Source organism: Manis javanica, chromosome 1 (assembly GCF_040802235.1).
Source record: "Manis javanica isolate MJ-LG chromosome 1, MJ_LKY, whole genome shotgun sequence".
In the NCBI taxonomy this organism is placed as follows: Eukaryota; Metazoa; Chordata; class Mammalia; order Pholidota; family Manidae; genus Manis; species Manis javanica.
The window spans coordinates 164720012-164745000 of record NC_133156.1 but is presented as its reverse complement, the minus strand read 5'-3'; the positions used below and the strand labels follow the sequence as shown (position 1 = coordinate 164745000).

General features: G+C 40.3%; 1 protein-coding gene across 1 annotated transcript in view; it reads right to left on the bottom strand.

Moving 5' to 3' along the window:
• Window positions 1-295: 295 nt before the first annotated feature.
• Window positions 296-24989, bottom strand: part of STARD7 (StAR related lipid transfer domain containing 7) — a 36318-nt gene continuing 11624 nt past the window's right edge. Inside the window, exons 2-8 of the mRNA XM_073240471.1 lie at window positions 10369-10577; window positions 9987-10036; window positions 8615-8725; window positions 8454-8536; window positions 7915-8014; window positions 3049-3133; window positions 296-2225 (exon numbers count right to left, since the gene is read on the bottom strand). Coding sequence (XP_073096572.1) covers window positions 2041-2225; window positions 3049-3133; window positions 7915-8014; window positions 8454-8536; window positions 8615-8725; window positions 9987-10036; window positions 10369-10577 — 823 coding nt within the window. The 3' untranslated portion in view covers window positions 296-2040. The remainder of the gene's footprint in view (window positions 2226-3048; window positions 3134-7914; window positions 8015-8453; window positions 8537-8614; window positions 8726-9986; window positions 10037-10368; window positions 10578-24989) is intronic.

Genomic DNA, 24989 nt, shown 5'->3' with positions numbered 1-24989 from the left:
ACAGAGTTCCAACACCATTTCCTCCAAGCTGATCCTTCTTTAAAAGCAAAGGATATGGGTTAGTAGATCAAGATAATAAAGTACAAATAGGTGGCTTTTTCCAGTGGCCAAACTGGTCACCTGGGAAGGGTTCATATGTATTAGCTGTGTGCCAGCCACTCCCAAGAAAGACCAAGCCCACCACTTCCACATGCCAAGTCTGTAAGTAGAAACACTCTACTTTTCAACTTTATGATCAGGAAGAAATAACCCTAATGTGCAAGATTTCCCCACCACCATCTATCCAGACACACAGTTTCTGTACCAACCTTTATGTATTTATTCACACATTTGATAAAAACGTCACAGTTAGGAGTAAAATCATTACAATGACACAAGTAACTGTACAGACTGACCCTAAGTACAGAGTCAAATTGCCCAAATTCAGAGTATGAGCACCACACAGCTCAGCTCCTTAACACCTCTGCACTCACACACACTGGCCCATACCTGCCCACACTAATAATCACATGTGCTAGATGCAGACATAACCCAGGGGCTCTTCCCTGGCTTCAGTCAGGCCCTGGGGATGAGGAGAGAGAAATGATCCATGAAAAGAAGCTGGGACTGCTCAGTGCAGCTCTCTGCTCTGCCTACAACTCAGAGAAGGCAAGACATGAAACACCAGGGCAGTTATTTCCTTGGCACAAAAGTTAACAGGCAACAAGGTCAAGGGGCATGATAGTCTTGGGTTTAGATCCTTGGTTCAACAACACAAAAGGGAAGCAAGTAGGAAAAAAAGGAAAAATCTGGCCGTTTAAATCCTAGGAAAAGGGGGAAGGGAGGATTTAAAATTTGATCCCTATTATCCCATCAAACTGCAGTATGACCGTAAGCCAATTGGAAAAGCCAAACTGTTACCATCTGATCGTGACTTTATCTCTACAGTAGTTTGCTTTTATTTTAGCTCTGAAGAGGAAAAGAACTCTGCAGAGAACAAGAGGGTCACATAAACCACATCCCTGTTAAGATTAGCACGTGGGGGGAGATTACGCCTACTCAATCACACAACTTGCCTACAGCTCCGAGCACTCCAAGGGAGCACTCAACCCACTCCTCTGCCTTTAGCCTTACAAGGTGGAAAAGTCCTCTTCATCCAGTCAAACCTCAAGTATGGGAAATAATGCCTGAATCAAAATGTTTTCTCTATAGTGGGACTATGGAGAAATCCTATTCAACTCCCCAATTTCTACTTTTTGACACACAAGGAAAAAAAAACCAAAAACTAAAGTGATGTTTGAGCATCTCCACTAACCCTATCAAAACACTGATGACACAGGAGGCTATTATCTAAAAGGATTCATTTCCCAGTGTTCTTGGTAATGGGGTAAGGAAGGAGGTGATGATCCAAGATAATACAGTGCACAAATACAGAACTGGCCAAATCAAAGGGAACTGCTTTGGATAAGGTGAGTCAATGGTGTGGTATTTGGGAAGTGAAGGGAGAGGTTTGTTGGTATAAACTTTAAGTCCCTAAAGAGAGAAGCAAGGTGAGGACAGGCACTTACACTGCCAAGCACCAGTTCACAGCCCTCAGCCCCAGGACTGTTGCCAAGAGCACTCCCAATCTCCTGATGACCCCTCACTGAAACTCAGCCAGCCAACTGCACTTTCCAGTTTGGCCTTCAGAACTAAAGGAAATCCACAGCACTGCGGAACCGTTGGTGGGCAGTGGAATGTTGGCAGAGGAAACTACCCAGAGGAAGCAAAAACGAACTGTCCCCTTCTGCCTAAGGTGAGAGGCTTGTTCCAGATTAGCTCAGTGAAATACTGAATTTTAAAATGCTTGGCCTGAGAGTATGACAACACCCCCATGGATGCCTCCTTCTTCTCTCTTCTGATTAAGAGCAATTAAGGACTCTGAATGAAATCAGACACCAGTTATTGAATTATCCCACACTGGTGGTTATAGACGCCTTCTAATACATGTCCCTGTTCCATAGCAGATAAGGGACAGAGACAGGGCAAGGAGCAGCCTGTCCCTTCTTATCCCAAAGCCCTTCAAGCGTACTCTATCCGGGCAGGGCCACAACTCCCCTCATTCTTCCTCTCGGAAGACAAGGTGGTGGCCATGGCTTCACTACCCGTTTCCAGAGGCTTAGACGAAATATAGTCCTTTACTTTGATCTCCATGTTCTTGGCTTTCAGAGTGGCCATGTGCAGCTTCTCCAAGAAATCTGGCATGCCTGTTGGGAGAGAAGGAAATTTGGGTAGGCTGATACACAAACCAGAAGGCTCAAAATTAGAAGGCCTTATTTCTTCTATGGCTTTTTCCTTCTTATAGACCACAGCCTGACTGAGACCCATAATAGCCACCTCCCAAAATGTAGGGCATGAAAACAACCCATGACCTATAAGCTCCTTCAAAAAGGAGTACTGATCAGGCCATATAAATCCCAAAAGGCTCTCTTTCAGGTAATTAAGGTATCACTAATCAGTGGCACAGCTGAATGACTGCCAATTTTATTTAGACAAATGTCAAACAGAAACATCTAGTCTCCTCTCCATTCTCCCTGAGGTATAAATAAGAAGCTGCCTATAGAGAACCAGAAGAAAGAAAATTCCATGAGGATGTTTTTTAAGGCAAGAAAACGGAAGGGAAAGGTGTAGCTTTTGTTAAGACAAGTGGTGGCCCCTTTCTTTAGCTGACTGTACTACAACTACCACATTTTCTAAGCCAGATTTCATGGCCTCCAACACTGTCTAAGAAGAAAATTTTCAAATGCATTAATGTACACAGTCCATACTTAAGACATCAGCAAATGATATTCTTAAAACTCCCCTCTGAGCAAAAGTTCTTTTCTGGGACTACATAATTCTCATCCCTCCAAACTCCAGCTAGAGGCTGTGATATCTTCATAGTACTCAAGAATGAACTTGAAAGGATGGTTACCTTCCCCACAAGAGCTCCAGTGAGACCAGTATTGCTCTTCTTGATGCAATTAAGAAACTAGAGAAAAACAGTATGCTCAACCCAAATTCCAGGCCTATATAAAAGTGCCCACTCACCACTGGAAACCATCCAACTAATGCAGTAACGAGGAAACACAGTCTGAGGATTGTCACTGTATGTCAGCAAGTAGTCAAAGCCATTCTGGAAAAGAAAAACAGCGAAGATGAAGGGATAGAAACTGACATTTTTTTTTACCCTGTACAGAAAAAGATTAACACTGAAGTCCTGACAGGTTGCGAAGCCAAAAAAAGGCCTACTTGCTGGGTTGGCCCCTTTCTGGTGTCTGGGAACTGGGTTCCCAGAGTGCTCCCCTCAACAGTTAACTGCTAAGTGGGGGCTCCATGTGCCTCACTTGTTTGTGCAAATGATGCAGTTTATGGTGAACACCTACTTTCTTTCTGGGGGTATGGAATTTGGGTACCTGCTAGGCAGAGGGTACCTCTACCAGTCATCAATAAACATCTTGGTTGCTTAGTTTCCCATGGGCTTCCTTGAGCAGAAACATCACACATGCTGCTGCACTTTTGTTGCTGGGGGAGGATGTGCTCGCGGCCCTCTCAGGACAGCGAATGGAGAAGAAACATAGGGATGCCTCCACTCCGCCTGTGTCTCTCCCTCGTAATTTATCTGTGTATCCTTACTACATCACTGTAACAAATCTTAGCCATAAATACAATTTTATCAAGAGTCCTGAGTCCTTCAAGTGACTCCTCAAATGTGGATGTGGTTTGAGGACCCCAACACACAACCGTAATGTTTAAGATCTTAACTCTTTACCAAAATGGTATTAACTCTACTTCCACTACTACTACTACCAGCAAACATTTATATAGCTCTTAACTATGTGCCATGAACCGCTTCACCTCCTCACAATGATAGCTCCTATGCCCCATTTTGAAGATGAAGACACTAAGCACAAAGAGGTTAAGTAACTTTGCCCAAGGTCACCCACATAATCAATGAGAACCATGACGACCCCAGAATCTAACTGTGGGACCCATGCCCCCATCCTTTCTGGCTCAGCCCTCTTATTGCCTGATAAAGTAAGAGACAGGGAATTAAGGAGAGTTAAGGTATCCATCCTGATCCTAGAAGTCTGAACCTCTTATTATGTTCCACCCAAAGGGGTAAGAAATAATCAGTTTTACATTTGCACTTTTCAAAGGAGACTGGCCACAACTCCAGATGGTAGAGGTACAACTTTTAAACCCTCACACCTTTACAGCAGAGTCCATCTTCTTTTTCCCATGAGTGAATTGTTGAATGTTTTATTCATTTACTCAACATATATCTAAATATCTGCTATGTTGACTGGCACTGTGCTAGGTGCTGTACAGGAAACAAAAATGTGCTAGACCTTGCCCTTGGGAGGTTCCAATGAATGGGATAAACAGGTGCCCTAACAGAGATGTAGACTGAATACTGTGGAATACTGTGGAAGTAAAGTAGGAGAGGTAAAGTCTATACAATGAAAATAGTTGCAACACCCACTGCAAGGGTTGGTATTAAGACTAAATGAATAAATACATGTAAAAGACTTTATTCTTCCTATAAAACACCCAGACTGGGAAGTAAAAAAAACCTGGGTTCTCACCCACTATTGCTTATATTTAAAAAGGAAGCAAAAAACAAAGCAAGTTACCTAGAGGAAGAAGGAAGGAACTGGGTGGAAGGAACAGGGATACAAGCTAAATTACTCTGAATAGTTCTTACTTTATAGATTTTACTTTTTCTGGAAAAACAAATTTTTTCATAATTCAGTAAGACAAAATTGAATTTAAAAAGTGTTATCTAAAAATCAAAAGTAAAGTAAAAGTAAACAAGGAACCTTCTATGAACTGAATTTATAGGAAAAACCACAAGTATAGGACCTATTTCAAATGACTTTAAAACTCAGTATTTTGTACAAAGCGTACATATCCTAAGGACAAAAAGACAAATTTTTAATCATCACATTACTGATGATCTCGTTGGTAATATTCTGAGGCTGATGTGTGTGTTTTTCAGTTAAATCAAATGAGTAGTTGTGTTGGAGTAAGTTGAGAACTGAGTTTTTCAGCAAAGGAAAAAAGATGTAAGATATAAAATATAAATTATACAGTCTTGAAATCAAATTAAAAATATTAAGATTTATCTTTAAAATAAATAAACCAACAAAACTTACTACTTTGTTCTATCCTCTGAAAAGGCTAAATGACATTTCCTTAAGAGGAATCAGGGGTCCCTGAAGAAATGCTCATCTCCAGGTTTAAAGCTAAAACTGTACAAGATGAACCAGGAACATCTAACAGCACCAGAAAACAAGGGAATTCCTGAGGTCAACGCAAAAGGACTTGAACCAGTAAGACAGGGCTCTTAATGGCCAAAACAGAACAATGTGAGCATCATTAAGAGTAACTCGATGGATTAAAACTAATCAAGTATGTTTATACCTGTGGTTTCCTAACGGTATTTCTTTAAAAATAAATACATAAATAATAAAACTTTACCCTTGAAGGATCCCGAGTTGAATGAACTAATTCATTATTTTGAAAACTTGTAAACAAAAGAAACAAATCAAGCATTTCTCCCTCCATCCCTTCCTACTCTAGGAAACCAAATAGTTGATGAGGATAATTTTCTCTAAGGCATTTAAACTAAAAATGTAAGTAAATGAAGAAAGAATGAAGGAATGATAAATCAGCATTTTGTAACCTCTAATGAAATAGTAGATCTGAGCAATAATCACCAGTTGCTTCTAAATTCACAAAGGGACAATCAGACATTACATGACTTTAAAGCAGTTCTGCCCCAAACCGCCAACCAACCTGATTCCCTTCAAGCCTACAGATCCAATTTCCAGTATCTAGGAAATACAGGGGACAGAGGAACATGTTAAAGGACACTATAGACCCTACAGACCCTAAGAGCCCTGTTTCTTCAACAAACACAACTGCCAGGAAAAAAAAGGAGGGGAACTTACTGATATCAAGAGACAGGATTAACAAATTTCAATGTCTGGATCTTACCTTGGTCCAGATTTAAATAAACCAACTACAAAAATATCCACGGACAATCAGAGAAATCGGAACATTAACTAGGTATCTGATATTAGGGATTATTCCAATATGAGATTATGTTTTCAAGATCTATTTTTTTTGGGGGGGGGCAGTACTAAAATATCTATATAAGTATTCTTCTATAGGTTCTTCTATAGCAAACCTAGAATTTGCTTCAAAATAATCATGGGAGTGAGAAATGAACAAGAAAGAGAACAGATAAAACAAGTTCAGCCATGAGTTGATCACTGCTGGAGGTGGCGATGGATACAGAATAGTTCACTATATTATTCTCTCTACTTCTTTATCTTTTGAATACATTTCAAATTGTCCACATAAGAAGTACATCAAAACACCATCCCTTGGCTCAAGGACTTACTTTCCATTTAGAAAACCCCAACTGGCTGCCTAGTTTTCAAGTACCCTCCATACAAGGTCAATGGTATGTATCACTCCCAACCTCTACCTTCCTTTCTAAGATAAGTCTCTGAACACATCCATGACTCACTCATTCCTCTCTCTCTTTGGTTGAATCCTGTCTCCCACCTCCAGTGCCCTTCCTGTTTTCCTCTATCCAGGAACCAACTAAAGCCTCACCTTTTTATAAGAGCTTACCACAAATACATTAAAAGAATTATGTAATTTCTATTGTTTGCCCACCCCAGCTGAAAGAAATTGTTTATTGGGTGCCTACTAAATGCAACACACTCTGCTAAACTATGACTTGGCTGCTTCCTGGTCATGGTTTGTAAAGGCAGTAATGCTAGAAGTCACTTTTTTCCATATAGGAAATACATGGACAAGGTTCACATTTCAGAAGCAACATAAAGGAAAAGAGTGAGGCACAAGTCTGTGTCTCACACTGCCCCCAGCCTAACCTAGGCTCCCCTCTTCCTAAAGGTAAATAGCTTATGTAACTAAACCAAAGGCTCATGAAATATGCTTACACTGTTTCTACTGTTCTATTTATTCTTTTTAAGTCAGCCATAGTGCACTAAATTAATTTTGTCTTCCTCTAATGAATAGTAACCCATGGTTTGAAAAATACTGCTCTAAAAATAGTACAGAAGTAAACACAGGATCCCCCAGCAGTCAAACGCCACATTGATGGAGGTGAGCCACCATCTTTGTCATATGTAGAGTCCCACTTCAGATGGTTTAGATAAAACAACCTGGTGAAATAACAAAACTATACTAAAAAACACAGTTTACACAGCTTTAAAACAAATACAAGTGATGGGAGAAACAAAGCCACTATAACACAAAACTGAACCAAAAACAGAAACAACTGGAATCAATATGTACACTCAATAGAGATTCTGCTAAAAAACAAAAACAAAACACCTCACTAAGTTGAAGAAAATATTCTCCTCAAAGTAAGGTCATAGAATGGTAAAGAGAACATTAGTCTAACCCTCTCATTTTACAGACAAGGAAAGAGAAGTCCAGAAAGTTTTAAGTGTTCTGCCCACTGTGTGGGCAGATTTTGATGGAAAAGGTACTTGTTCTAGTTCCTAAGGATGCTGCTAAGGACAGGTTCATGAGTGGGGGCCATTATCTTCTATCTCTCAGATAAATGGGAGCCAACGGGCCATCACAACTTTGCCCTGGGATACCTTCCAGGTGTAGTGCCCTACAGCAGGGGTCCCCAAAGTATGTTTCTCAGACCAGGAACATCAGCCTCACTTGGAACTTCTTAAAAATGCAAACTATCAGACCATATCCCAGCACTATATTTGAACGAGTTCAGTGGATTCTGATGCATGCCAAGGTTGAGAAACACTGCCCTACAGCAACCCTAGCCCTTTCCAGTTCACATAAAAGGCATTCTGTGAGAAATCCCAAAGCCATAGCACATCACCTCTTGGATGATGTAAAACTCACCTCATCGAATGACTTGTGGGGACGGATAACCATTTGGGACTCATACGATCTGACCCTTACAAATTCTGGAGACTCTGGTACGCTAGGGTGCTCCACAGCACTGGGAGGGAAAAAAGTTAAGTAAAACTCTTAGTAATGTCTATGTATAAAACAGCATGGGAGCTAAAGTTAACAGGAAAATCTAAAAAGTGGGCTCTAATTTTTAAAGTAGAACAGGGGAGTCACTAAGATGAATGAATACAAACAAGTTCTAACAACAAAGGGAGGTAGGTCCCTTGGCAATTTCTGGCCCATTAGGTCTGTGTTGAAGAAGAAAGCATGTCTTTTATTAATTACCAACAGGAGAAACTGAAGAAATGGGTTAATGAAAGCTTATACCTTTCCATCTCCCCGGAGTCACCCATCACAGCCCTCTCCTGCTCTAGCTGGAATGGATGGTGCCCTGGCTGCACACATAAGGGCACTGAGAAAGTGCAACCTCCCACCAGGGACGTGTGTGAATGAAGGACACAGCAGGAGCCACAGGTAACAATACATACCGTGACACCAACACCATCACGTTGTTCTCCGGATCTACACTATACCGCCGAACATAAACATAATCCCGTGAGTACATCGGATACTAAAGAAAAAGAGGGGCAGGGTTACTGTTCTGCTTCACATGGACATGATAAAAGTAAAACAAATACTAAGTACTCACAGGAAAATGGGTCACCCAGTGAAGAACCTCAGAACCACTAACCACGTCCCTCTCAATCACTTCCAGCTTGATTACCAGGGCATCCCACTTTTTTCTATACTCTGTATCTAGCTGTGGAAAGAGAAAACAACTTGAAGACCCAAGAGATCCAAAACAAAGCTGCAGAAGGCTTCTCCAGATGCTTGGGCCTCTGACTCAGGGATCTTATTCTGAAACAGTGACCTGACCTAAAGACAATGCCAAAATGTGTAAGACCTGACTGTGTTTACTATAGGTAAGCCTTTTAAAACCCCTTCTTATAGCCAATGCCATTACCTTGAAAGTGAATCTTAATAAGAAAAAGACAAACCAAAGGAAAGTATAAGAAAACTTAATAGACATGTATGCCATTACCTTGAAAGTGAATCTTAACAAGTAAGAAAAACCAAAGGAAATTGTAAGAAAACTTATAGACACATTTTAAAATGCTAAAAATTTTAAAAAGACAAAAAGTCCAAAAGTATAAGCAGACACCTCAAAGAAATGCGAGTAGCCTATTTTTTTCAAAATTTCTAGCATCACTAATAACTAAGGAATTTCAAAATAAGACGCATACACATCCAAACCAACAAAAATTCAATGTAAATTGACAAAATTCAGTGCTTAAGCTAAAGTGTGCACTTGCATATTACCAGTGAGTGTTGTAATCATCAAACTAGTTACCCAGAAGTTCAGCAAAGCAAATGAAAAATCCAGGAAGGAAAAAAATCTTTTCATAGAACTCTTGGGGACCCCACTCCTCAATTTGGGATCAGTCTCTGAACAGATACTCTTCCTCTTTATTAAACAAATACCTTCACTGTGGAAATGTTCCATATTACTAAATCCTGATTGGATCTGTAATGAAGGGGAAATTCTATGAAGAATATTACTGGGTCAACAGACAGAAACTAGAACAACAAAGAGAAGACTATGTTGCATCAACGTTAAATTTACTGACTGATAATGGAACCATAGTTGGTTAAGAGAACATGTCTAGTTTTGGGAAATACATACTGAAGGATTTTGGAATAAAGGCCACGTACGTAACTTACCCTCATACTGTTTAGGGAAAAAAACCTTTAAACCTTATAAAACAAAAGCATTCAAATCCATTCTTCCATTTGATCTTTCCAAAAGCCCTGTGAGGGGGCAGAATCAGTATCAACCCCACTGGACAAAGAAATTTAAGTCAAATGTTTACCGATGCTCTTCAGCGTGAGACAAAGGGTACAGAGATAGACAGATGTACTAAACCCAGTGTCTTCTGAGTCACAGAAATTACACATGGGGATGGTGGTAGATGGATTTACAGGCTTAGAGGCTTCAAATCTGGGAAGAAAAATTTACTCACCTGAACATTGAAGAACTGCCGGGGTGTCACATCTGTGTAGGTTCCAAAAACTAGAATGACAAAAAAGAATAAGGGATGTGCCACTCTCTTATCCTTATCACTCAGCTGCATTTCAGTTACAGAGTACTGAGAGATCTTAAGGCAGATTCTGAAACTAGAAGTCCTATTGGGGCAGCAAAGTAAGACAAAGAAACCTATAGCAAAGTCCAGCAATGAAGACACTGAGACTCTTGTCACCTGGGAGAAGAAAAACAACACATAGTAGAACATGACATATTTTCTGAGAAACGACCAGAACAGAACAGCTTGAAGAGTATGAGGAACAGAAGCCCTGCACACCTGGGCAACCAGGGAGCACACAGAGCAGCCAAGCTGGGCTCACCTCTGTACTGGTAAAGGGGAGTGCCTGTAATAGGGCGCCGCCACAGCTTAAAGTGTTTCTTCTCCATCACCATTTCCCATGGTTGCTCTCTGGTCTCTGAATCTTCATTCCCTTCAGTTTGGGATTTTGGTTCTGGAGGGTGGCGTTCAACTCCAGAACTCTGAAACATATGTGACACTTCTTCCAACCGTTTCATCTCATCAATGGACCTGGAAAGAAGAAAAACGACAGGCATGGGGTAGATGACATGGTGTCAGACCCATGAAATGAAATGTCCACACAGAGATATGTGTAAGAATGGTGTGGGCTTAAAAGAGTATAAAACATGGTCAATAAAAACATGAGTTCCCAGGTTTGAAACCCAGTCCAACATTCATTAACTAGAATATTAAATTACTTAACCAGTCCCTATTTCTTAATCTATAAAATGGGAATAGTACCAACCTCAAAAATGGATTGTAAAAAATAAACTTACATGCAAAATGTTTGGTAAATCGTACATAATTAGCCCTCAAATGTTAACTATTAAAGTTATCTTTTGCCCATATTTTATTGGGTTTTCTTCCTATTACTTTTCTTCCTCTCTTCAAGAGATACAATTCATTTAAGAATCCTCTTTTTACACTACACAATTCAGTGTTTTCTTAGTATAATCACAAGATTGTGCAACCATAACCTCTAATTTCAGAACATTTTCATCATCCCCAAAAGAAACCATCAATCACCACCCATTCCTGCCTTCCCAGCATCCCTGACGACCCTACTACTGTCTGTACTATTTTGTCTTTATGGACTTGCCAGTTCTGGACATTTCACATAAATGGAATTATACAATACATGGTTTCTTTTATCTGGCTTTTTTCACTTAGCATATTTTCAAGGTTCCTTCATGCTGTACTTTATTCCTTTATATGACTAAATAATAGCCCATTGTATGGATATATCACATTCTGTTTACCCATTCATCAGGGAATGGTCATTTAGGTTGTTTCCCCTTTTTGGCTATTATGAATAATACTGCTATGAACATCTGTGTACTGTAAGGTTTTATGTAGACAACGGTTTTCAGATCTCTTGGGTAGATTCCTAGTTGATTTGCTAGGTCATGGTAATTTCTGTCTAATTTTGACGAAGTGCCAAAGTATTTTCTAAAGCAGATGCAACATTTTATATTCACACCAACAATGGCTTGATATTCTTGCCAACACTTGTTTATTGTCCATCTTTTTTATTCTAGCAATCCTACTGGGTGTGAAGTGGTACCTCAGTGTGGTCTTCAATTTGTAATTCTCCAGTTACTAATGATGTTAAGCATATTTTCATGTGCTTATTGGAAATCTGTGTATCTTCTTCAGAGAAATATTATTGAAATACTTAGCCATTTTTAAATTGGGTAGTTTTTTTTATTGTTAAATTGTAAGTTTTTTGAGGCAGAGCCAACATGGCAGCGTGAGTAGGACAGTGGGAATCTCCTCCCAAAAACATATATATTTTTGAAAATACAACAAATACAACTAATCCTAAAAGAGAGACCAGAAGACACAGGACAACAGCCTGACTACATCAACACGTGCGAGAGCCCAGCGCCTGGTGAAAGGGGTAAGATACAAGCCCCGGACGGCGGGACCCCAGCACACCTCCCCCCAGCTCCGGGAGGGAGGGAGAGGGAGCCCAGGACTGCTAAACACCCAGCCCCAGCCACCCGCACCAGAGCGCAGACACACTGCATGCGTGGAGGGCTGGAAACTAGGGAAACAGGGCAGCAAGACCTCTGAGCGGGTGCCGAAGCTGATGCCCCTGTGACAAAGAAAAGCCAGTGCTCTTTGAAAGTCTTAAAGGGACAGGGATTTAACAGCTAGACGGAAACAACACAGGTCACAGCCCAGTGGCTGGAAATTACAGGGAAAACTGGGCACACTAACCCCCTGGGCAACAGCTCCGAGACCCCTCACGGAGGTAAAGAGCCAAACAGCCCCCCACCCCCCGTCCATTACCCCTCCCAGCGCTGTGAAAGCAGAGAAACAGCCTAAGGCAAAACACCCCCACAGAAAGGCAGAAAGGAAAATTCCTACACTTCGGCCAGGCAAGACACAAAGACCCAGCCTACACGCAATTACTCAACACAAGCCACTAGGGGTCGCAGTTGTCCCAGTAAAGAAAGGCCAGTAGCAAGTGAAAAGTTTGGCCCTCCCAGCTGACAGTCAATAATAGCACCTGTCAACATGAAAAGGCAAAAAAATATGATCCAGACAAGACTAACCCAGACAGCTTCGGCATCTGCTACATCTTCCCCTGAGAAGGAACCTGGGGAGATAGATTTAGCCAGTCTTCCTGAAAAAGAATTCAAAACAAAAGTCATAACCATACTGATGGACTTGCAGAGAAATATGCAAGAACTAAGGAAGGAGAATACAGAAATAAAACGAGCGCTGGAAGGACTTCAAAACAGAATGGACGAAATGCAAGAGACCATTAATGGTCTAGAAAACAGAGAACAGGAATGCATAGAAGCTGATGCAGAGAGAGATAAAAGGATTTCCAGGAATGAAAGAATTCTAAGAGAGCTGAGTGACCAAACTAAAAGGAACAATATATGCATTATAGGAATACCAGAAGAAGAAGAGAGAGAAAAAGGGATAGAAACTGTCTGAAGAAATAATTGCCAAAAACTTCCCCAAACTAGGGGAAGAAATGGCCTCTCAGACCACAGAGGTACACAGAACTCCCATAACAAGGGATCCAAGGAGGGCAACACCAAGACACATAAAAATTAAAATGGCAAAGATCAAAGACAAGGACAAAGTATTAAAGGCAGCCAGAGAGAAAAAAAAAGGTTACCTACAAAGGAAAACCCATCAGGCTAACATCAGACTTCTCAACAGAAACCCTACAGGCCAGAAGAGAATGGCATGATATACTTAATGCAATGAAACAGAAGGGCCTCGAACCAAGACTACTGTATCCAGCACGAATATTATTTAAATATGAAGGAGGAATTAAACAATTCCCAGACAAGCAAAAGTTGAGGGAATTTGCCTCCCACAAACCACCTCTTCAGGGCATCTTACAGGGACTGCTCTAGATGGGAGCACTCCTAAAAAGAGTACAGAACAAAACACCCAACATATGAAGAAGGGAGGAGGAGGAATAAGAAGGGAGACAAATAAAGAATCATCAGACCGCGTGTATAATAGCTCAACAAGCGAGTTAAGTTAGACAGTAAGATAGTAAAGAAGCGAACCCTGAACCTTTGGTGAACACAAACTTAAAGCCTGCAATGGCAATAAGTTCATACCTTTCAATAATCACCCTAAATGTAAATGGACTGAATGCACCAATCAAAAGACACAGAGTAATAGAATGGATAAAAAAGCAAGATCCATCCATATGCTGCTTACAAGAGACTCACCTCAAACCCAAAGACATGCACAGACTTAAAGTCAAGGGATGGAAAAAGATATTTCAGGCAAACAACAAAGAGAAGAAAGCAGGTGTTGCAATTCTGGTATCAGACAAGACAGACTTCAAAATAAAGAAAGTAACAAAAGACAAAGAAGGACATTACATAATGATAAAGGGCTCAGTCCAACAAGAGGATATAACCATTATAAATATATATGCACCCAATACAGGAGCACCAACATTCCTGAAACAAATACTAACAGAACTAAAGGAGGAAATAGACTGCAATGCATTCATTCTAGGAGACTTCAACACACCACTCACTCCAAAGGACAGATCCACCAGACAGAAAATAAGTAAGGACACAGAGGCACTGAACAATGCACTAGAACAGATGAACCTAATAGACATCTACAGAACTCTACATCCAAAAGCAACAGGATACACATTCTTCTCACGTGCACATGGAACATTCTCCAGAATAGACCACATACTAGGCCACAAAAAGAGCCTCAGTAAATTCCAAAAGATTGAAATCCTACCAACCAAATTTTCAGACCACAAAGGCACAAAACTAGAAATTAACTGTACAAAGAAAGCAAAAAGGCTCACAAACACATGGAGGCTTAACAACATGCTCTTAAATAATCAATGGATCAATGACCAAATCAAAATGGAGATCCAGCAATATATGGAAACAAATAACAACAACACTAAGCCCCAACTTCTGTGGGACACAGCAAAAGCAGTCTTAAGAGGAAAGTATATAGCAATCCAAGCATATTTAAAAAAGGAGGAACAATCCTAAATGAAAGGTCTAATGTCACAATTATCGAAATTGGAAAAAGAAGAACAAATGAGGCCTAAGGTCAGCAGAAGGAGGGACATAATAAAGATCAGAGAAGAAATAAATAAAATTGAGAAGAATAAAACAACAGCAAAACTCAATGAAACCAAGAGCTGGTTCTTCGAGAAAATAAACAAAATAGACAAGCCTCTAGCCAGACTTATTAAGAGGAAAAGAGAGTCAACACAAATCAACAGTATCAGAAACAAGAAAGGAAAAATCATGACGGACCCCAGAGAAATACAAAGAATTATTAGAGAATACTATGAAAACCTACATGCTAACAAGCTGGGAAACCTAGGAGAAATGGACAACTCCTAGAAAAATACAACCTTCCAAGACTGACCCAGAAAGAAACAGAAAATCTAAACAGACCAATTACCAGCAACGAAATTGAAGCGGTAATCAAAAAACTACCAAAGAACAAAACCCCTGGGCCAGATGGATTTACCTCAGAATTTTATCAGACATACAGGGAAGACATAATACCCATTCTCCTTAAAGTTTTCCAAAAAATAGAAGAGGAGGGGATACTCCCAAACTCATTCTATGAAGCTAACATCACCCTAATACCAAATCCAGGCAAAGACCCCACCAAAAAAGAAAACTACAGACCAATATCCCTGATGAACGTAGATGCAAAAATACTCAACAAAATATTAGCAAACCGAATTCAAAAATACATCAAAAGGATCGTACACCATGACCAAGTGGGATTCATCCCAGGGATGCAAGGATGGCACAACATTCGACAGTCCATCAACATCATCCACCACATCAACAAAAAGAAAGACAAAACCACATGATCATCTCCATAGATGCTGAAAAAGCATTTGACAAAGTTCAACATCCATTCATGATAAAAACTCTCAGCAAAATGGGAACAGAGGGCAAGGACCTCAACATAACAAAGGCCATCTATGAAAAACCCACAGCCAACATTATATTGAACAGCAAGAAGCTGAAAGCTTTTCCTCTGAGATCGGGAACTAGACAGGGATGCCCACTCTCCCCACTGTTATTTAACATAGTACTGGAGGTCCTAGCCATGGCAATCAGACAAAACAAAAAAAATACAAGGAATCCAGATTGGTAAAGAAGAAGTTAAACTGTCACTATTTGCAGATGATATGATACTGTACATAAAAAACCCTAAAGACTCCACCCCAAAACTACTAGAACTGATATCAGAATAGAGCAAAGTTGCAGGATACAAAATCAACACACAGAAATCTGTGGCTTTCCTACACACTAACAATGAACTAACAAATAGAAATCAGGAAAACAACTCCATTCACAATTGCATCAAAAAAAATAAAATACCTAGGAATAAACCTAACCAAAGAAGTGAAAGACTTATACTCTGAAAACTACAAGTCACTCTTAAGAGAAATTAAAGGGGACACTAACAGATGGAAACGCATCCCATGCTCATGGCTAGGAAGAATTAATATCGTCAAAATGGCCATCCTGCCCAAAGCAATATACAGATTTGATGCAATCCCTATGAAACTACCAGCAACATTCTTCAATGAATTGGAACAAATATTTCAAAAATTCATATGGAACCACCAAAGACCCCGAATAGCCAAAGCAATCCTGAGAAAGAAGAATAAAGTAGGGGGGATCTCACTCCCCAACTTCAAGCTCTATTATAAAGCCATAGTAATCAAGACAATTTGGTACCGGCACAAGAACAGAGCCACAGACCAATGGAACAGACTAGAGAATCCAGACATTAACCCAGACATATATGGTCAATTAATATTTGATAAAGGAGCCATGGACATACAATGGCGAAATGACAGTCTCTAAAACAGATGGTGCTGGCAAAACTGGACAGCTACATGTAGGAGAATGAAACTGGACCACTGTCTAACCCCATATACAAAAGTAAACTCAAAATGGATCAAAAACCTGAATGTAAGTCATGAATCCATTAAACTCTTGGAAAAAAACATAGGCAAAAAACTCTTAGACATAAACATGAGTGACCTCTTCTTGAACATATCTCCCCGGGCAAGGAAAACAACAGCAAAAATGAACAAGTGGGACTATATTAAGCTGAAAAGCTGTACAGCAAAAGACACCATCAGTAGAACAAAAAGGAACCCTACAGTATGGGAGAATATATTTGAAAATGACACATTCGATAAAGGCTTGACGTCCAGAATATATAAAGAGCTCACATGCCTCAACAAACAAAAAACAAATAACCCAATTAAAAAATGGGCAGAGGAACTGAACAGACGGTTCTCCAAAGAAGAAATTCAGATGGCCAACAGACACATGAAAAGATGCTCCACATCGCTAATTATCAGAGAAATGCAAATTAAAACTACAATGAGGTATCACCTCACACCAGTAAGGATGGCTGCCATCCAAAAGACAAACAACAACAAATGTTGGCGAGGTTGTGGAGAAAGGGGAAGCCTCCTACACTGCTGGTAGGAGTGTAAATAGTTCAACCATTGTGGAAAGCAGTATGGAGGTACATCAAAATGCTCAAAATAGACTTACCATTTGACCCAGGAATTGCACTCCTAGGAATTTACCCTAAGAATGAAGCAATCAAGTATGAGAAAGACCAATGCACCCCTATGTTTATCGCAGCACTATTTACAATAGCCAAGAAGTGGAAGCAACCTAAATGTCCATCGGTAGATGAATGGATAAAGAAGATGTGGTACATACACACAATGGAATACTACTCAGCCATAAGAAGTGGAAAAATCCAACCATTTGCAGCAACATGGATGGAGCTGGAGAGTACTATGCTCAGTGAAATAAGCCAAGTGGAGAAAGAGAAATACCAAATGATTTCACTCATCTGTGGAGTATAAGAACAAAGGAAAAACTGAAGGAACAAAATAGCAGCAGAATCACAGAACTCAAGAATGGACTAACAGGTACCAAAGGGAAAGGGACTGGGGAGGATGGGTGGGTAGGGAGGGATAAGGGAGGGGGAGAAAAAGGGGGGTATTAAGATTAGCATGCATGGGGGGGTGGGAGAAAAGGGAGGGCTGTACAACACAGAGAAGACAAGTAGTGATTCTACAACATTTTGCTATGCTGATGGACAGTGACTGTAAAGGGGTATATAGGGGGGACCTGGTATAGGGGAGAGCCTAGTAAACAAAATATGCGTCATGTAAGTGTAGATTAATGATTAAAAAAAAAAAAAAACAAGCAGTTCCTGTGTGGTGATCTCCAATGAGTTCTACACAATGATATAAAGGGCATATAAAAGTGTAGGCATAGGGTCTGTTTGTGTTTATACAGAGGATCAATGCCTAATTTGGCTACCCCGAAAATGAACTAAGATATGATATGAAAAAGAACTTCTAACATCAGCACTCTCGGGAAGACTCATACCAGAAGATGACCATCAAAAATCCCCAACAAAGATCCATGCACTGCTACAAGTGTAGATGCACTCATCCCACCAGTTCCTGGACTTGCCATGGGAATGAAGAAGGAGATATCTAAGCTGGCCTGTGCATACAGCAAAACAACAAATTGGACTGGATCTAAACTGTTGGAACTCAACCAAGAATTAGGAGAAGTGCAAATTGTAGCGCTCCAAAATCTTACAACTACAGACTATTTACTGTTAAAAGAACATATGGGATGTGAACAGTCCCCAGGAATGGGTTGTTTCAATTTGTCTGATTTCTCTCAGACTGTTCAAGTTCAGTTGGACAATATTCACCATATTATAGATAAGTTTTCACAAATGCCTAAGGTGCCTAACTGGTTTTCTTGGTTTCACTGGAGATGGCTGGTAATTACAGGTATGCTTTGGTTATGTAACTGTACTCCTATTATGTTAATGTGTGTGTGCAATTTAATTAGTAGTTTAAAACCTATACATGCTGAAGTTACTCTACAAGAAGGTATGTCAAAGAAATAATCAATCTTCCCAGGTTTTCTTCCACCTGCTACTTCTACAGCTTTTCTTCTTCCTTCCTAATTATAACCCTTAAGTAGAATTCGTGCCTCATATCGAATTTACCGAGTATCATAATTCTTCCAAGTGATAAAGACACCTCAAGACAAATGCTGGGCATAGAAGCCACAGGGCATAAAATATGCAAAGAAGTAAAAAGCTAACCTTTTCAAACAATAAGGCTTCTCTCTCACTTACCAACTTTACATTTCCCTGTATGGCCCCGGAAGATGACTGGTTAGCCAGAGACTGGTAAGATTCCTCAAGGGAGGAACAACCTAAGACAGGCACAGTCGCAGGAGGGCCATCAGGTGAGAAAATGGGGATCAACAGAGGTGAGGCTTAGAACCCACCCCCCTGCATACGTGGATGTTTTATTGCCCTTGTCTAGCTTGGATTAACACATAGTCTACAGGCACACACCTGATTATCTACATTTGCTCTCTTACAACACTAAACTATGTTTTCTACCTTTATCTTGTATCTACCTACCACTTCAGCATTTTATTAAAAATAATAATAATAAAGAGAGAAATGTGGTATCCACATATAAATCAAGTATAAAAATCAAATGAATATTCATATTTGAACTGACTGTTTATAGTCCATAATGCATGATCAAAACCAAAAGCCTCTGTGATGACTGCCCTTGTAATGGTCACCATGTAACTTCTTCACTATGTAAGAATTTGTTCTCCATGTAAGAACTTGTTCATTATGCTTCAGAAGATTGGAGACTGACGAAAATTAGGCTTGGGGTGGATTAATGATTGTGCATTGAGCATTGACCCACCTATACAAAATTTTATTGTGGTTAACAACCATTTGATCAATAAATATGAGAGATGCCCTCACAAAAAAAAAAAAAAAAAAGTACACACTTCAAATTGTAAAATAAACAAGTAACGGTGATGTAATGTATAGCATAAGGAATATAGTCAAAATATTGTAACAACTTGGTATGGTGATAGCTGGTACCTAGAATTATCATGTATATAAATGTTAAATCACTGTGTTGTACAACTGAAACTAATGTAATACTGTGTGTCAACTACCCTTCAATTTAAAAAAAAAAATTGTAAGCTTTTTATGTATTCTGGATACTAGTCACTTATCAGACAGGATTTATATTTTCTCCCATTCTGTGGGTTGTCATTTCACTGTCTTGATAGTAACTTGATGAATGGAAGTTTTTAATATTGATTAAGTCCAATTAATCTAATTTTTCTTTGATTGCTTATATTTTTGGTGTTATAGCTAAGAAACCACTGCCTAATCCAAGGTCATAAAGACTTTATTTTCTTCTAAGAATTTTAGTTTTAGCTTACATTTAGATCTTTGACCCATTTTGAGTTCATTTTTGTGTGTGGTGTGAGGTTGGTGGGGGGTGGGGTCTAGATTCATTATCTTCCATGTGCATCTCCAGCTGTCCTAGCCACATTTGTTGAAGACAGTTCTTTCCCCACTGAATTGTCTTGGCACCTCTGCTGAAAATCAACTGACCATAAATGTAAGGGTTTATTTCTAAACTGTCAATTTTATTCCAACATATATATTTATCCTTATGCCAGTATCATATTGTCTGAATTACTGCAGCACTGTAGTAAGTTTTGCAATCAGTATGGGTGAGTATTCCAACTCTATCCTTTGTGAAGACTGTTTTGACTATTCTGGATCTCTTTCATTTCCATTAAGTATCATGATCAACTTGCCAATTTCCACAGAATAGCCTACTATGATTTTGACAGGGATTCTGTTGAATGTATAGATCCCTTTGGATAGTATGGCCACATTAACAATATAAGTCTACCATCCACAAACACAATATATCTTCCCATTTATTTATGTCTTTTAAAATTTCTTTCAATGCTTTTTTGTAGTTTTCAGTTCTGTCTTGTATTTCTTTTGTTAACTTATTCTTTAGTATTTTATTCTTTTTGATCCTATTGTAAATGAAATTGTTTCCTTAACTTTATTTTCAGATTATTCATTGCTAGATATAGAAGTGATTTTTGTACATTGATCTTGTATCCTGTAACCTTGCTGGACTCATTTATAGCTGTACTAGATTCCTGTGGATACCTTAAGATTTTCTAAATACAAGATTATGTCAGCTGCAGAGATAGTTTTACTTCTTCTTTTCCAAACTGGGTGCCTTTCACTTCTCTGTATTGCCTCATTTCCCTGGCAAGAACATGCAATACAATATTGAACAGAAGTGGTAGGGCAGACATCTTTGTCTTTTTCCTGATCTTAAGGGAAAGCTTTCGGTCCTATGATACTAACTATACTGTTCAATGTGTTTTTTGTAGATCACCTTTATCAGGCTGAGGAAGTTTCCTTCTATTCCTAGTTTGCTAAATGCTTTTTTTTATCATGAAAGGAGGTTAGATATTGTCAAATGCTTTCTTTTTGCATTTACTGAAATGACCATGTGGTTTCTGTCCTTTATTATATTAATAAATTCATTTTATCAATAAACCAATGATTGATTTTTATTAGTTTAATTTATTAATAAATTGATTTTTATATGATAGACTACTTTCCTGGGATAAATCCCACTTGCTCATGATATATATCCTTTTTATATGTTGCTGGATTCAGTTTTTTAGTATTTGGTTTAGGGCTGAACAAAGCTTTAAAACATTCAAAACAATACCATGTATCACACTACATGTCGTTATATATCACTTAGGGATATGTACATATGTATAAAGACAGATGGAAACGAAATACAAGTTAGGATAATCTGGGGGAGAGAGGAGATTTCAATTGGAAAGGACACAGAGGAGGCTTTAGCTATATTTATAATATCCTATTTCTTAAATATAATTCTATTTGTAACATTCACATTATTCTTCAAACCTTTTATATGTCTGAAAGATTTCATTATAATTTTTTTTAACATGGCTTGTATTTTCCCCATAACCTTTAAACAGCAAACAGGAAAAAGAAAGATTGCTAGCTGGCTATGTCATATACAATTCTTCTGTGATTCAAGACTGAAGAAGACACCAACTACCGATAGATACACGCTCTGAAATGCTTTTTCACTCCTCTTCAACCTTCCAAAAAACACAAGGTTCAAGGTTAACATCTATGCAGAGTTAATCGTATACATTATTCCTCTACAGAAACATATCAAATTACAATTAATCTATCTTTATATCCACCTCCCTTACTAAACTGTGAATTCTCTAATGGCCCAGAATCAGCCCTTTTCACATTTGTATTTCTAGCTTCTAACAACTGCCTAGCAAACAGCAATGCTCAATAAATGTTTACGGAATTGAATAAGCATGGAAATAGGTCTCAGTAATTCAAACTTTTATTAGAAGATTACATTGATACAGTACTTTAAAAGCCAAAAACTGACAGGTATATACTGGTAACTCAAGGTTAAAAGTTTAGAGCAAACCACAGTGTAGTGAATGTAGGTCTATATTCTAGTCCCAGCTCTGCCACCTACTGTGTGAGTATATGCACATCATTTTACCAGACAAGTCCTCCCTTTTTTCCAGCTGTAAAGTGAGGAGATTATTTCTTCAGAGGTTTCTATTAGCTCTAAAATGCTAATTTTCTGGATTTTAAACTTTGGACTTAGATGAAAACACTTATTTAAGGGGACATTTGAGAGAATCACAAAATAGGGGGATGCAGTCTTTCTCTTAGCCCCTAGCAGTCAGAGCACAGTTGCTAGTTTAAGTGAGGTTAATTAATTAGAGACTTCTGCTAGAGGCTTTAACTCTTGAGGAATGTAAGGCACAGGATCTCTGGCAGATTATTCTCCGATCCTGAGGGCGAGTCCAGCAGCACAGCAGATCTGGCAGAAACAAAACTAGCACTACCGTAACATTATTCCCATTGCATGTCCTGGGTATTCCCTTAGCCAGACTGTCCCCTGGTGTTTGTCAATGCTCTCTGAGTGACCTAACACCTTTGGGATTAATTCCTTTTTGGCTTAAATTAACCTATAGCAGTTTTTTTGTTTGTAACCAAGAACCCTAACCAGTACAATTTATACTGATGTTCTGATGAAGAGGTTTAACCATTTTTTTAAGTTTTAATTAAAAGTTGCAAAAGAGGAGGAAGCGGCCAGCCCGAGGCAGTGGAGGCCCCGAAAAGCTCTTAAAAAGGTCTACAGGGGGCGGAGCCAGGATGGCGGCGTGAGTAGAGCAGTGGAAATCTCCTCCCAAAAACACATAGAATTATGAAAATATAACAAAGAAAAATCTTCCTAAAATAGAGACCACAGGACACAGGACAACATCCAGACCACATCCACATCTGCAAGAACCCAGCACCTTGCAAAGGGGGTAAGATACAAGCCCCGGCCCGGCGGGATCCGAGCGCCCCTCCCCCCGGCTCCCGGCAGGTGGAAAGAAACCTGAGCGGTTTTTTTTTTGGCGAGTGCTTTTTGGAAGCCTTAAAGGGACGGGCCCCCGTTGCTAGGGAGGCAGGGTGGCGGGACCGGTGAGCAGGTGCCTGGGACCGGCACCTGAGGACAAAGAATATCCCGCGTTTCTCCCTGCGGGACCGGCGGGCGGGTGCCTGAGACTGGCGCCTGAGGACGGAGAAAATCGCGCGTTCCCCCCCCCCTTTTTTTTTCTCTTTTTGGCGAGCGCTTTTTGGAAGCCTTAAAGGGACAGGGACCCCGGTGCTAGGGAGGCAGGGCAGCGGGACTGGTGAGCGGGTGCCTGGGACCGGCGCCTGAGGACAAAGAATATCCCACGTTTTTCCCTGCGGGACCGGTGGGCGGGTGCCTGAGACCGGCACTTGAGGACAGAGGAAATCGCGCGTTTTTCCCTTTTTTTTCTCTTTTTTGTGAGTTCTTTTTGGAAGCCTAAAAGGGACAGGAATCCCAGTGCTAGGGAGGCAGGGCGGCAGGACTGGTGAGCGGGTGCCTGGGACCGGCACCTGAGGACAAAGAATATCCCGCATTTTTCCCTGTGGGACCGGTGGGCGGGTGCCTGAGACCGGCACCTGAGGATGGAGGAAATCGCGCGTTTTTCCCCTTTTTTTCTCTCTTTCTGGGGAGGGCTTTTTGGAAGCCTTAAAGGGACAGGGACCCCGGTGCTAGGGAGGCAGGGCGGTGGGACTGGGGAGTGGGTGCCTGGGACCAGCGCCTGAGGACAAAGAATATCGAGCATTCTTTCCCTGCGGGACCGGTGGGTGGGTGCTTTTTGGAAGCCTTCAAAGGACAGGGACCCTGGTACTAGGGAGACAGGGCAGCAGGACCAGTGAGCGGGTGCCTGGGACCGGCACCTGAGGACAAAAAAAAAACAAAAAATCGCGTGTTTTTTCCTTTTTTTTTCTTTCTGTTCCCTCTCTCATTGTTGCTGTTGTTGTTTTGGTTTGGAGAGTGCTTCTTGGAAGTCTTAAAGGGGCAGGACAGGTCACTTAGACCAGAGGCAGGGAATATGGGGATCTCTGGGCACTCTAACCCCCTGGGCAGCAGGGAGCACAGAGGCCACTTACGGAGATAAATAGCCTCCTGGCCGCTCCCCCTCCAACGGGGCTCCACCATTTTGGAGGAACAGCCCCAGCCAGGCCAAGCCCACAGCAACAGCGGAGATAAACCCCATAGCAACTGGGCAGGAAGCAGAAGCCCTGTCTGCGCACAGCTGCCCAGCACAAGCCACTAGAGGTCACTATTCTCCCAGGAGAAGGCCACAAACCAACAAGAAGGGAAGCTCTTCCAGCGGTCACTTGTACCAGCTCTGCAAACTATCTCTGTCACCATGAAAAGGCAAAACTACAGGCAGACAAAGATCACAGAGACAACACCTGAGAGGGAGACAGACCTAACTAGTCCTCCTGAAAAAGAATTCAAAATAAAAATCATGAACATGCTGACAGAGATGCAGAGAAAAATGCAAGAGCAATGGGATGAGATACAGAGAAAAATGCAAGAGCAGTGGGATGAGATGCAGAGAAAAATGCAAGAGCAGTGGGATGAAGTCCGGAAGGAGATCACAGATGTCAGGAAAGAGATCACAGAAGTGAAACAATACCTGGAAGGATTTATAAGCAGAATGGATAAGATGCAAGAGGCCATTGAAGGAATACAAGCCAGAGAACAGGAACGTATAGAAGCTGACATAGAGAGAGATAAAAGGATCTTCAGGAATGAAACAACACTAAGAGAAATATGTGACCAAGCCAAAAGGAATAATATTCATATTATAGGAATACCAGAAGAAGAAGAAAGAGGAAAAGGGATAGAAAGTCTCTTTGAAGAAATAATTGCTGAAAACTTCCCCAAACTGGGGGAGGAAATAATCGAACAGACCATGGAATTACACAGAACTCCCAACAGAAAGGATCCAAGGAGGACAACACCAAGACACATAGTAATTAAAATGGCAAGGATCAAGGACAAGGAAAGAGTTTTAAAGGCAGCTAGAGAGAAAAAGGTCACCT